Source organism: Juglans microcarpa x Juglans regia, chromosome 2S, assembly GCF_004785595.1.
Source record: "Juglans microcarpa x Juglans regia isolate MS1-56 chromosome 2S, Jm3101_v1.0, whole genome shotgun sequence".
Lineage (NCBI taxonomy): Eukaryota > Viridiplantae > Streptophyta > Magnoliopsida > Fagales > Juglandaceae > Juglans > Juglans microcarpa x Juglans regia.
In genome coordinates this window covers 4,104,749-4,119,080 of record NC_054597.1, presented here as the reverse complement: position 1 = coordinate 4,119,080, position 14,332 = coordinate 4,104,749, and the positions used below count along the sequence as shown (strand labels likewise).

At 37.7% G+C, this 14,332-nt stretch overlaps 2 protein-coding genes across 3 annotated transcripts; one reads left to right on the top strand and one right to left on the bottom strand.

The window, feature by feature from the left end:
- LOC121252314 (CASP-like protein 2A1) lies at positions 1 to 2,400 on the top strand. 2 transcript variants are annotated; one of them, XM_041151912.1, is made up of 3 exons: positions 1 to 392; positions 1,708 to 1,825; positions 1,922 to 2,400. In XM_041151912.1, exons 1-3 carry the CDS (start codon positions 139 to 141, stop codon positions 2,192 to 2,194), a joined length of 645 nt encoding a protein of 214 aa, XP_041007846.1. In that variant the 5' UTR covers positions 1 to 138; the 3' UTR covers positions 2,195 to 2,400. The 2 variants fall into 2 exon arrangements, with proteins under 2 accessions (XP_041007846.1, XP_041007847.1); XM_041151913.1 differs by having other exon boundaries at positions 34 to 362.
- Positions 2,401 to 3,456: 1,056 nt separating this feature from the next.
- LOC121252339 (microsomal glutathione S-transferase 3) lies at positions 3,457 to 4,340 on the bottom strand. Its single transcript, XM_041151948.1, has 3 exons — positions 4,111 to 4,340; positions 3,916 to 3,991; positions 3,457 to 3,836 (listed from the first exon to the last, which is right to left on the bottom strand). Exons 1-3 carry the CDS (start codon positions 4,224 to 4,226, stop codon positions 3,591 to 3,593), a joined length of 438 nt encoding a protein of 145 aa, XP_041007882.1. The 5' UTR covers positions 4,227 to 4,340; the 3' UTR covers positions 3,457 to 3,590.
- Between the last annotated feature and the right edge of the window lie 9,992 nt (positions 4,341 to 14,332).

Genomic DNA, 14,332 nt, shown 5'->3' with positions numbered 1-14,332 from the left:
TGACATTGAATGCTCAACAACCATGCTGCAGGCTCCATTAAATGAGTAATAGAGGAACTTGATCCACCTCCTGCTTAGCCGATCGAGTACACCAAAAACAAAACAAAACAAGACCCCAAAAGAGAGGAGAGAACAAAAATGTTGGCGGAGAAGCGAGCTACGTCTCCTATGGAGGTCATGGGGCCAAGAGATGAGAAGGAGTATGAGGAGGAAGGAAGCGTCAGCAGCGCCATGCGCACTGCAGAGACCTTGCTGCGTCTTGTCCCCGTGGGTCTGTGCGTTGCGGCACTCGTAGTCATGCTTAAGAACTCTCAGACCAACGATTTCGGTTCCATTTCTTACTCCGACCTTGGAGCATTCAGGTGTTCTTTCTGCTGCAATTTCATAGACAAGTAACTAACAACTATATATCTTTTTCCCATTCCCTAGTAATTGTTTCTATGAACATTTCTTCTTTGGGTTAGTGCTTTAAAGTATTGCTGGTAATATGTTCTTGAAAACTGAAATCCCATGGACGGATGAACACTGAAGAACATTTGTGGCGTTAAGTAGATTGCCATAAAGAAAGCTCAAATCTATCTGCATAATAATCTACAAATGAAACTAAACCAACAAACAAGAATGGAACGGATTTTCGATACACTTGGTACAAATTCTTATGCTCGATCATATTGATATCATGACATTTGATTTTGGCCCGACTCTGTTTTGCAAATACTGAAATATATCAGCTTTCTATTTATGCTTTTCTTCCCTTTTGGTCTATTGACTAAATATACGGAACTGCTATGTTAAATTAGTGACTACTGTTATTATATATGACATAAAAACTATCCCCTCCAGTAAAAAAAAAATACTGGACCATCACCTGTAGCAATCACCATCACCATTGCTAATTTGCTGAGATGCTTTTAGATTGCCATGGAAGGAAGCAACAAGTATAGCTCTAGCAGATAAATTCAGTTGTTCATTCACTTGAATGCAATTGCATTATGAAGTTGATTGCTGATTTAGATAGTGAGTTGAGATGAGATAAGTTGATATAATTTGTGAATAGTAGTGAGACATTTGAGTTGAGATGAAATGAGTTAGAAATTGTTTGATTTAAAATGTTTTTTGGGATTTTGGGCAAGGAAAAATAAAAAGTTAAATAAAAATATTATAAAATTAAAATATTGTTAGAATATTATTTTTGTTTTGGATTTTGAAAAAATTGTATTATTTTTTGTGTTTTGTTTAGAAGTTTAAGAAAGTTGTAATAATTAAGTAATGATTAGATGAAAAAGTTGAATATTTAAAATTGAAAAATGTTTATGTTTGTGGTGTTTGAATATTAATATGAGATAAGATAGTTGAGATAGAAGCATCTCTCTATCTAAACCAGGCCTTACTCTAGATTTTATCGTCTTCGGTCACTATAGTGATATAACACATTTTAAACGACTTCATATATCTACCACTTAAATGGTCAATTACTTAAGATGTGGCATATGAAGATCAACATTTCTCATATGAAGAACAACATTTCTCTTAATTTTTCTTTCAAGTATATTTTTATGTTGTAGTCTTGTAGACATTTACATTTTTCAAATATGGCCTGGCAGTATATCCGTAAATATATCTCCCCCATGGAAACTTGGAATCCAGATTAGGATTCATATATCTCTTTTCAAAAATTAATAGACGATGAAAATCATCATTATGCAGGTATTTGGTACACGCCAATGGAATATGTGCCGGCTATTCTCTTCTTTCAGCCATCATTGTAGCCATGCCTCGCCCCTCCACCATGTCCAGCGCTTGGACTTTCTTCTTCCTTGATCAGGTTAGTTGATTTTCAAAAACTTAATAGACTTAAAAAAAACACTACAAATTAAGCAAGAACCAGCATTGAGATATTTGTCTCTGTTAATGCGGCTAGGTGCTCACCTACGCAATTCTGGCTGCTGGAGCCGTGTCATTGGAGTTGTTATTCCTGGCATACAAGGGAGATGCAGTCGTTACCTGGAGTGCAGCTTGTGGTTCTTTTGGCGGGTTCTGTCTTAAGGCGACAGCATCCGTAGTGATCACATTCGTCGTAGTGGCTTGCTATGCAGTGCTTTCACTCATTTCATCCTATAAACTTTTCAGCAAATTTGATGCACCTGCGGTCAACCCCACCAAGGGCATTGACCTTGCTGCCTTCCAAGGCTGACCTAGAATTGTGTTCTTTCAGTTGCATGCACCTAACTTTGACATCCTGGGCGTAATAAATACATGCTTGATAGCATTGGACCTGCTTGGTTGTGATCTTTATAATTGCACTGTTGCTGTATTTTTGTACGATGTTGCTTGCTTAACATGCATGGGACTGGTCTAAAAATCTCAGGCCACTTACAAATCAGAAACTTTCTTTTTTCAGCTTCATGCGGGACGAATTATAGAGATGTCAAACCTTTGTCATGTAGTAATGCACATATATATAAATGAAGAGATTCGAGGGCTTGGAGAAGTAATCTTTATCAGTTGAACGATGGCAAGTTAATTGGAACTCGAACCATTAACGTTTGATCTTGATCCCAGATATGTGCATGACGGCCAAATTAAAGTCTTTTCCATGTTAATGGGAAAAAGATCCTTGGAAAATTTTGAGAGCAAATATTGACATCAACAATCAGAAACCGATCTAACCAATATTTCACTTACCATCTCTCCGAAACAATTTTGTCAACGGAAACCGTCGTAAATACAGATGGTCAGTTTACTTATCATTCTTATATTAGACGTCACACTTGATTTTTTTATTATTAGTTTTAATTCTTACTAAATTAAATGAATTCTTCTATCCATACACTACATATTTGATAAGAAAAAAATAAAAACAAAAATAAAAAAATCATGTCTAGTGTGTGCTATGGTGATGATTAGAGTTTTTCAAATACAAACGACGCCGCCAGAGAATCATTAATCCCTCCACGGCCAAGCAGCGATCTCTCCTTATCATTCATATAAATGACCTTTGCTTGGGTCAAAAGTAATTTGGGGTGAATTGTTTGTGGATCAAAAGCGACTTGGCCTAACATTGTTGGCGATTCAGCTAAAACTATAATTTACCAAATTGTTTGGATATGCAATTTCTCTTTGGAAGTATCAAAATTGTTGTAACAATTAACTGATTGGCTAAACCCCATTAGTCTTATTGTTCTTTCTTTTTTTGGCTAATGAGATTTAGGCTTTGTTAGGATCTCCAATTATTCTCCACTCATCATTACAATTTTTTCAAATTTCAACACAAAATATAATAAATAATTCAACTTTTTCAAATCTCAAAATAATAATAATATTAAAAAATAATATTCTAACAATATTTTATCATCTCAACTCAACTCACGTCAACATCCAAATACACTCTTAGTCATTGTAAAGAAAAAAGAAAAAGAAGAAAATTTAGCAACTATGAAGTAATTCGGAAGCGTATTTAAAACAGATTACCGTCAGATTACCCACAGAGAAGCCTAAAACCTTTGAAACTCAAACACACTGGTCACTCATTCAACACCCAACATACGAAACCAAGCACCGGTAGTTACAGAAAGCAAAAGGCAAATCGATCAAAGAAGAAGACTGACCCCAAATGAAACAGTGGAGACCATAAGCCCCAACAAGGCCAAGAAGCCATATTTCCCGACCGTGAGACGCTTCTGGGGATCGCCCGTGGCGTAGCCTTTGAAGTAGAAAACGCGAGATACGGTGTAGAGTAAACCAAGCGCCGCACATGTGCAAGGATGCCTCATCCCTCCCAGCATCATCAGCATGAAAAACATGGGCATCATCTCCAGCGAGTTCTGATGCCCTCTCTGCATGCACAACACGCAAGAATTCATTATATGAGGGTACGGAAATTACTCCCAAAAAAAAATGGGGAAGGACCAAAACCTGAACACAGTTGAAAAACTTTGCATCTTTGTTATCAGATTCTAGAGCGTAGAGGGTAGGATATGGCACGTTGAACCTGTTGACAATCGCAACAAAATAGAAAATTTTCTCTTCATTTAATAAAATATACATACAGAATTAAAGATTGGGAGGAACAAAAACGCCATCAGAATAGAGGACTGAGGAAGGGGGGACCTTTTTCGAGCCTTGCCAACTTGGCCAGCCATCCAGAAATTGACAAGGCAGTAGAGAATGAGAACGATGGCCACATAGCCATACTCCTTAGGCAGCACCAAATCCACTTGGCCCATTTTCTCTTCCGATCCGAGGTTACGAGGACGACGATGATGATGGTATTTCTATTCGGTTTTCACTTTCTTTATGCGAGTATTGATAGGATCGAAATGAGGATCGAGTTTTAAATGACCGACAACTGTGTGTGTGGATATGTATGAATGGGCTTCTCATTTCTCTCTCTGTTGGCCTCCACGTTACGAATGCGAGTAGTGTACTTTCTAGTTGATTCGGTTCGCCCACATTTTCTCCAACTAAGCCAATAAATAAACATCTTTTACTTCTAAAATTTAAAATGTGAGAGATTATTATTTAGCATTTATTAAATATTTAATATTATCCAAAAAAAAATTCAATCAATTATAAATATTGTGATGGCTACTATTTGTGTTTGTCTATCTTCCGCTCTAAACACTAACAAATTCAAATCCATGTTCTATTTTTCCAATTAGTTGTGCGCATAACAAATTAATTCAAGGGCTAAATATCAATTTAGTACTTATTGAACTTATGGATTTTTCAATGTATCATAGGTTTTCCATTTTTGTTAAAGAGAAATAATATTTACAATCTTAGAATTCACGCGTACTTTCTTTGAAAAAATAAATGTATATAAAACTCAGGTTAAAAAATATTTTTTTAATAATAGATCTCACTTTTTTTTAAAGATTGCGCACATTACTGCATTGAAATTGAAATTGTAGCAGGTAGCCGTTTAACTACCATAGTTACAGACTACTTCAGGTGGATCTTTTCCACTGTGAAAATCTAAAAGACATTGAGGGATAGAAATAAGGGGTATGCTTCCATAAATACAATTTGAAGTAGCTCATTGCGCAATATAATGCGCACATCGATTGTGATCTTAATGTATTTTTCGAATGCTCCAACCATCAAAAGATTGTAGAAGCATTCTTGTGTTTCTAATTATAGGCTTAATTATTCAATCACCAAAGAGGTTTTTTAGATACTTGTGCTCAAGGGTTGTCTTCAAAATGAATTTGCTCCCATTTATCATATGCCAACTTAGCTTGCAAAAGAGAGCTTTGTTAAAGTTTGAAGTCAACCTTAATCCAAGATCTCCCATAGATTTTGATTGACATATTGATTTCTAAGATTTTTGTGTGAAATTGTGATATTTGTTTGGATTGAATCTCCACCAAAATTTCATAAAGGACCTATCAATGTTTTTTGAAATAGATTGGAGATCCATATGGTTGACATGATGTAGGATGGAATAACACTCTTACCCGCTTGAGAAATGAGTTTTGCTTTTCACCTAGCAAGTTTTTTAGTTATTTTTTCCCGAATCTCATCAAAGTAGGTCATTCTTGAGGTGGTGAAAGCAATATGGATTCCTAGATATTTAATTATAGAATTGGCATATTTGATACCTAACATAATTTTTGTGTATCTTTTTTCTTGAGGAATAGTATTCTAGCTGAATTAAATTGGGGATTTTCCAAAATGAACTTTATATCCAGACTTGAATATTTTTCTATGCATTTCTGAAAGGATTGGACATTTTGTGTAGTGGCTTTTCCAAGGAGGACCCAATCATGAGCAAAGAGTAAGTGTGTTAGAGTAGGTCCAATTCTACTGATATTAATACCATTTAAGAGACCTAGGCTTTCTTCTTTAGCAATTAAAGAGAAAGAACTCCAATGCCAATAATAAACAGGATAGGGGACAATGCGTCTCCTTGTCTCATACCTCTTGAGGGATGAAAGAAACATTTAGGGACTCTATTGATAACTGTTAGAATGCACAGTGGAAAAATACCTCAAACTCAGCTTAAAGAATTGCTCCACAAGTTTTTCCAGATTGATAAACTCTAAGCGTTTCCTCTTAGTAGCGAAAGTGTACTTAGTAGTATGGAACTAGAGTAACACTTAACAAATCCACAGTCTAAGTATTTTATCAAGAGAGAACAAAAAGAGAGAGTCTTTTTTTACTTTTCAGGACACTTTCCTCTTAGTGGCGAAAGTGTCCTCCTATGCATGGCTGGCCTTAAAGGCCAGCCTTCAATTGTGTCATGGAACGGCAGTAATGCATGGCTTTAAGCCATGTGTTACATGTGTTACAAGTAACGCATGGCTTAAAGCCATGCGTTACAAGCAGGAGGGGGTCAGCCCCACGTGGGCGCCCCTCCATCTAATATCTCCCACTGGCACACGGTGTGCATAACCCCAGGTCAACATCTCTCTAATGTTCTCAATCTTGTTCATACAAATAAATAGGCCGTGCGACCACCAAGCACATCTGTAGAAAGGAGGGAGTACATATACCAAATCTCTCCCAGAGAAGACCAGCATAGTAACATCCCTAACGTGTCTGGTCATGTCCTAGACTTATTCGATCGCATCAAGATCAAGCATTTTCAAACCCTCTTGAATTTAAAAACTCAGAACAATGCTTGACTACCTCCAAATATTTTAATGTGTTCACAACCTTTAGCCGCTACCGAGATGTAGCGTCATTTGTATGACGTCAGCAAACACTATCGAAGATATGATATTGAACAGTTTTCCCTTTACACTCATATCACTCAACTTTGGTCGAACTGCTTTCCCAACAATGCCTCTTTAGACCGTATCAATCGTGGCCATAGACATCATACCAAAGTAGCAAACATCACAACCTTCATCTCGTGATATAGTTAAAAGTAAAGAACATTTTTTAAGAAATGAGACTCACACAGTGAGAAAGAGGGAAACATTTTACTCACTTACTCATATGGTCTTATAAGCACATATAGTATGAAACACATGCTACGGTGGATTTCTCTTTCTCAAAGAGCATATGTCTATGTCAACACCGTACAGATTTCAGTCTAGCCGCTCCTTAAGCGTCTAACCCGAATTCCTCAATTTGCACGTCTCCAAGGCGTCAAAGAGGAACTCGCATCTAGCTTACTATAGGCTACATAGATGGTAGGGTAACCTATGCATAGTCCTATCAATGGACCTCATCTTAGCTCCCATTAAGGCGACATAACTTTGTGTCAACCAACTTATCCCTGTGGACAAGTACCTAGGGACACAATGTCTCATCTCTACTCGCTACTTAAGCGCTAGAGGCGATCGCTCTTGTGAGTGAGCCGATCTAAGCCTGTTGACATATCTTGTGTGTGTATTAAAAACAATACGATAAAGACAAGAACTGAATCATATTATATTAATATCCCAAAGGAAATGTTACATCTTTATGTCATTTGAAACACAAATTACATTTATAGTCTACGCAGTCCTAGATTCCTAACATGAGCCTCGAAGACATCTTTTGCTATAGGTTTCGTTAAGGGATCAGCAACCATGCGACTCGTAGAAAGATGTTTCAGAACCACTTCCTTTTGCGCTATCATGTCTCTGATGTAGTGATATCTGATATCTATGTGTTTGGTTCTTCCATGATACTTTGAGTCCTTAGCATATGCGACAGCTACCATGCTATTGCAGAATATTGTCACTGTATCTGATGTATCCGTGCCAATGTCTAAATGCTTGAGAAACCTCCGTAACCAAACAGCTTCTTGAACTGCTGCAGAACAAGCTATGTATTCTGCCTCCATGGTGGATAAAGCTATACAGGGTTGTTTCTTGCTGCTCCATGTAATGGCGCCTTGGTTGAGCAGAAAGACATACACAGTGGTTGATTTGCGCTCATCTAGGTCGCTGCCCTAATCGGCATCACTGTAACCTTTTAGCTGCAAATCTGAACCCTGATAGCACAGCACATAGTCCGCAGTTCCCTTGAGATATCGCATAATCCTTTTGACCGCTTTCCAGTGAGCTAGTTCGGGGTTTGATTGGAATCTACTCACTAAGCCAACTTCATAGCATATGTCAGGTCGAGTACACATCATTACGTACATCAGACTACCCACATCATTAGCATAAGGGACACGGGCCATCTTTTCATTTTCTTTTTAAGTCTTAGGACACATCACTTTAGATAAGTTCTCGCTCCTTGCAACAGGGGTGTCAATGGGTTTACATCCATTCATTAGGAAGCGCTCGAGGACTTCCTTTATGTAAGTCTGTTGAGACAAACATAAAAGTCTCTTTGAGCGATCTCTGTAGATCTTAACTCCCAGAATGTATTCTGCCTTACCCATATCCTTCATCTCAAAATTGAAGGATAACCACTCTTTTGTGGCGACTATCAACCCTTTATTATTTCCAGCTAGTAGTATGTCGTCAACATATAATGACAACATAATGAAACTCTTCTTAGACCTTTTGACATAAATACAATGATCCTCTGTGATCATCGTAAACCCATTCGAGAGAATGGCTCGATGGAATCTGAGGTACCATTGTCCAGATGATTGCTTTAGGCCATATATAGGTCATTTGAGCTTGCACATTTTGCCCTCATGACCTTTGACCACAAAACCAGTTGGTTGATCCATATAGATCTCCTCATCTAGTTCTCCATTGAGAAATGCTGTCTTAACGTCCATCTGGTAGAGTTCCAAATCCATGTTTGCTACTATAGCTAGAATCAGGCGAATTGAGGCAAACCTCACCACTAGTGAAAAAGTCTCCTCATAGTCTATACCTTCCTGTTGGGTATATCCTTTCGCCACTAAGCAAGCTTTGTACTTATCTATTGATCCATCCGACTTGCGTTTGACCTTAAGAACCCATTTGTTCCCAATAGTCTTACGCCTTATTGGTAGATCAACCAGATCCCAGACCTGGTTAGTTTTCATAGACTCAATCTCATCATTAAGAGCTTTCATCCACTCATCTTTAGTAGACGATGAGAGAGCCTCATAAATTGTCCTAGGCTCGTCATCATCATGCGGAGCTACCATAAAAGCTTCCCCTTCAATCTCAAAACGACGACGGGGAATACTTTCATGTGTGCTTCTACGCGGCTGAGGTTGTTGTGATTGATTGACAAGTAATGTGCTCCCGCTCGGATTCAAATAATTTGTAGAAGCTTGAAGAATTTCTTCCTCATTCTCAACTAAATTTCTTGGAGCACTTTCCTCTTGTTCCACAATCTCATGAAGTTCTAAACTCCTATCAACCTCACCTCTACTTGGAAACTCATCTTCAATGAAATCCACATCTCGTGACTCAATCTCAGTCACACTTCTATCAGATTGTTCACCTATTAATAAATACCCTTTAGAGTGTTCTGAGTACCTTATAAAGATACACTTCTTCCCTCTAGGGCCTAACTTCCCATACTTATGAGAAATATTGTGAACAAAACTCGTTGAACCCCATGGCCTCAAGTTACTCAAACTGGGTTTCTCGCCGGTCCATAGTTCATATGGGGTGGAAGTTACTGATTTGGAGGGCACTCGGTTAAGAATGTAGGCAGCAGTCAAAAGTGCATCCCCCCAAAAAGAAATTGGTAGGTTTGCTTGCACCATTATTGACCTAACCATCTCAAGCAGTGTTCAATTTCTCCTTTCCGCCATGCCATTTTGCTTCGGCGTATTTGGCATCGTCAACTGTCTTTTGATTCCTTTTTCATCACAGAGCCTTTTAAATTGCTCAGAGAGATATTCTCGTCCTCGGTCAGTTCTTAGAGCTTTTAAACTCTTATCTAACTGATTCTCAATCATTCTTAGATATCGCCTAAAGCATTCCAATGCTTCAGACTTATGGGAGATTAAGTAGACATGACTGTAACGTGAAAAATCATCTATAAATGTGATGAAGTAGACACTTCCGTATCTTGCCCTCACACTCATTGGACCACAGATGTCAGAGTGTACTAATTGCAGTGGAAAAGATGCCCTAGTAGCTTTTCCAAACGGTTTTCTCTTAGCTTTTCCCATTAGACAATGTTCACATGTGGGCAAGATGACCTTAGCGAGATTGCCTATAAGGCCTTCTCTAGCTAACCTAATCATTCTATCTTGCCCTATATGGCCAAGCCTAGCATGCCATTTATATGAATCCAAATTATCAGATGTAAAAAGAAAAGCAATTGACTCATTTATATTTGAATAATCTAAATTCAATATCATAAAACCGTCTTGTAGAAAAACATTACCATAAAACACATGACCCAAATAAAAGGAAACATAATTGTTTTCAAATACAATACGAAAACCAAGTCTTAATAGAGTGACTACAGAAAGTAAGTTTCGTCGGATCTCGGGAGCGTATAGCACATTGTGAAGGAAAAGAGTGCGGCCACCCCGCAAGTCCAGCTTGTAGGTACCAAGTCCCAGTACCTCCACGCTAGCTCCATTCCCCACCTTGATATCACGGCTCCTAGCTGGAATCCGGCGATACTCCACAAATTCGACTCTATCTCGCGCTATGTGTTCGGTCGCTCCTGAATTAACGGTCCACACAGGATAGGAGTGAGCAACCATCACATGGCTAGTTACAAAAATAATGCGAGAAAAGTCAGAGTGTACCTTCTTCGGCTCAGTGCAGTCACGAGCGAAGTGGCCATTCTTTCCACAGTTGAAGCACTCTAATTTTGACTTGTTCTTCCCGCGCTTGCCCCTCTTGCTGCGCTGAGAAGTTCCTGACACCTTCTTAATTTGTCCAGCAGCTACACCATTCTTGGACTTCTTGCGTTTAGGCCTTGATGCCTTACGCGAACCAGAATCAGCCACATAGGCCGTATGATTGGGCTTAGCAGCCTCTAAGCGCTCAGCCTCCAATTCCAAGTGACGCAAGACATCATCAAAGTCTTTGATATTCTCGTTATGCGTCAGGTTCTGGCTCATATTCTCCCAAGAATTTGGCAGTGATCTTATCACTGCCTGGACTTGCTGTTCATCAGTCAGGTTGTTTCCTGCCGACTTAAGTTCGTGAATCATGGTTGATATAGCCCTAAGATGCTGCTTCATCATGTGGTCAGAGTGGATCTTATAGGAGTCAAACCTCATGGTTAACCCACGCAACCTAGTGGCTGAAGTTCCACCAAACTTCAACTTCAAAGCTTCCCACATGCTTTGGGCAGTGTCATAGATCTCGAACTCACACATTAGATCATTGTGCATGCTGCTTAACATTATTATACGTGCGCACTGACTTTTCTTAGCCCATTGAGTATAGGCTAGTTGATCTATTTTGTGTTTTTCCGAGGTCCTTTCCCCGGGCTCAGTAAGGGAGTGAGATAAGGCCTCCAAGACCTCTTGCTCATCTAAAACATATTGGATCTTGCGATGCCAAATGTTGTAGTTCTCCCCATCCAATTTCTCCCCTTTGTTTAAATTGGCAACTATACTCTTGGATGCCATTTCACTACAATACGCAAAGAAGGGATATTACACACGCACCTAAGAAATCTGCCGCGTCCATCCAAGTTAGAAAAAAAATAATTTAGACATGTCTCAAGATCGAAAAATCGCTAGACTTCATAATCATCTCTTGCGCCACAATATCCAATTATTAAATTTCTAACCTAATTCCCGCGCAAATTCAAAAAAAAAATATGGGAGAATTAATCATAAATCTCAACCATACTCCCACTATCTTAAGTAGTCATCTAGTCCTAGTCACATGTAAAGACATAACCTACTAAAATTGCAGTAACCTTTTAGGCCAGTCTACAAGGACAGCTACTCCAACCACAGTAACCTGTTGGGCCAGTCTATAAAGATGGTTCATATAAGACCATTACAGTCTATTTTTCTTGTTGCATCAGTGCATTTACAGTTCTTACTGGGGTCACTGTGGTCTTTTGGCTATACAGTGCATTTACAGTTCTTACTGGGGTCACTGCAATTTTTTTTCAGTCTATCATTTACACTGACAATTCTAACTAAGACTATTTCGTGGAAATTTTTCTATTTTATCAATAAAGACTAATGTATAAACATTCAAGCCTAACATTCATAAATGATAAAATAATCACATATCCACATGTTCAATTCACATATACATGTAATCACATTTAATATAACAAATTAAATAAAAGATCACATGTAATTTAAAATAATGGAATAAAAAAATAGCATGAATATAACAATATATTCACATGTGATCAAATTTAATCTAAAACATTAAATAAAAAATCACATGTAATATAACAATATATCTTAGCATATATTAAGTCATGCAAATTTCATCCCCTCCTTTTATTTTCTGTTAAAAAAAAAATGGGCTTGATAAAGTTGGATTAAAAAAAAATTGCCCAGTTTTTTTTATTTTTTTATTTTATTGAACACTGAAGGGCCGAATGGCCCAAAAACAAATTGGGCCAAGCCCAGCCCGTGTCATCAGAAAAAAAAAAAAAAAAAAAAAAAAAAAAAACGTTTGAGCTGGGCCGTGAGGCCCAAGCCCATGGAAGTCAAATGACCTAATGGTCATCTTCTTCCTCCATCGGCTACTGTTCACGTGAACAGTAGCTGTTCCACAGCAGCACGCCGCTGCACCTCCGTGGTGCGCGCAACACCTCTCTGGTGCGCGCTGCACCGCGGTGGTGCGCGCTGCACCTCGCTGGTGCGCGCTGCACCGCGGTGGTGCGCGCTGCACCTCGCTGGTGCGCGATGCACCTCGCTGGTGCGCGCTGCACCGCTGTGGTGCGAGCAGCACCACTGCGTTGGTGCTCGCAGCACCACCTGGTGCGCATTTTTTTTTAAACAGATAAAAAAAAAGCGGATAAAAAAAACACCATACAAATCTTAAGCATAAGCGAGAAAATATTATAAACTGGAAGCAATTTAAAAAATAGCTCTGATACCAATGTTAGAATGCACAGCGGAAAAATACCTCAAACTCAGCTTAAAGAATTACTCCACAAGTTTTTCCAGATTGATAAACTCCAAGCGTTTCCTCTTAGTGGCGAAAGTGTACTTCGTAGTATGGAACTAGAGTAACACTTAACAAATCTATAGCCTAAGTATTTTATCAAGAGAGAACAAAAAGAGATAGATTCTTTTTCTACTTTTCAGATAGTGCTAAAAACACAATTGAGGAGGACTATATATAGTTCTCCTATGCACGGCTGGCCTTAAAGGCCAGCCTTCAATTGTGTCATGGAACGGCAGTAACGCATGGCTTTAAGCCATGCGTTACATGCGTTACAAGCAGGAGAGGGTCAGCCCCACGTGGGCACCCCTCCATCTAATAATAACAATAGAGAAAGTAAAAGTAGAGATACACTTCTTTATCCAATTGATCCAAGTAGAATGAAATCTTAGACATGTGAGAATCTTAATTAAGAACTACCATTCCATAAAATCAAATGTCTTTTTTCATGTCAATTTTGATAACCATTAGACCTTGTTTTCCTTTTTTTTTTTTTTCTTTTGAGACGGTGGAAAAGTTCTTGTGCAATGATGCTATTCTCATAAACCACCCTTCCTAGTACAAAAGCTATTTGATGGAGTTAGATGATTTTTGAAATAATTAATATTTTTAAAATTATTTTATAATAAACATTGGAGAGACTAATGAGTTTGAATTAATGGACAGTATTTAGGTTTTTAATTTTTGGGATGAGGGCTACGTGAGTGTGGTTAATTTCCAGCTTCAAACGTTTTCCATGTCACGTTACTCTTTGTTAAAAATAGTCATTTCATGTCTATCATTTAAAATATAACCAATTGCAACCGGGACATTATAAAATAGTTTGACACGTGACCTCAATCGTGCTAGCTTATATTCAGGTGTACAAGACTCTCATGTTAGATAATAAAATAAAACAAAAGCAAAGTATTTTATTTTTCTTTTTAAAAAAAAGAGAGAAGTCTCAATGATTTATATATCTTATTTTTTAAAATACATCATCAAAATTTATTTATTTTTATTTTACATATTAACTTTTATAATATACTATACATTAGTTTATCTATTTTTTTTAGATTATATTATTTAATAATTTGTTGAAAAAAAAGTACAAAGAGAGAGAAATTATTGTGAGAGATAAAGTATATGAAAAGACAATAAATAAATAAAATATTTTTACATTTGTAAGTAGTTCACTCTACATTTAACTGAACACTATAGTAAAATGTAAAATACATTTGAAAATAAATGATCCGTTGGAAGTAGTTTCAAGCTATTTTTCTTTAAATTTTACATAAAAATGGGTTTTACAAACTCATTGTGAGTTCTCTATCTTTCTCACGAGTCCATGATTGAGGGTTAAAAAATGGAAGTTTAGTGTCTAAATTGATAATTCTAATAAT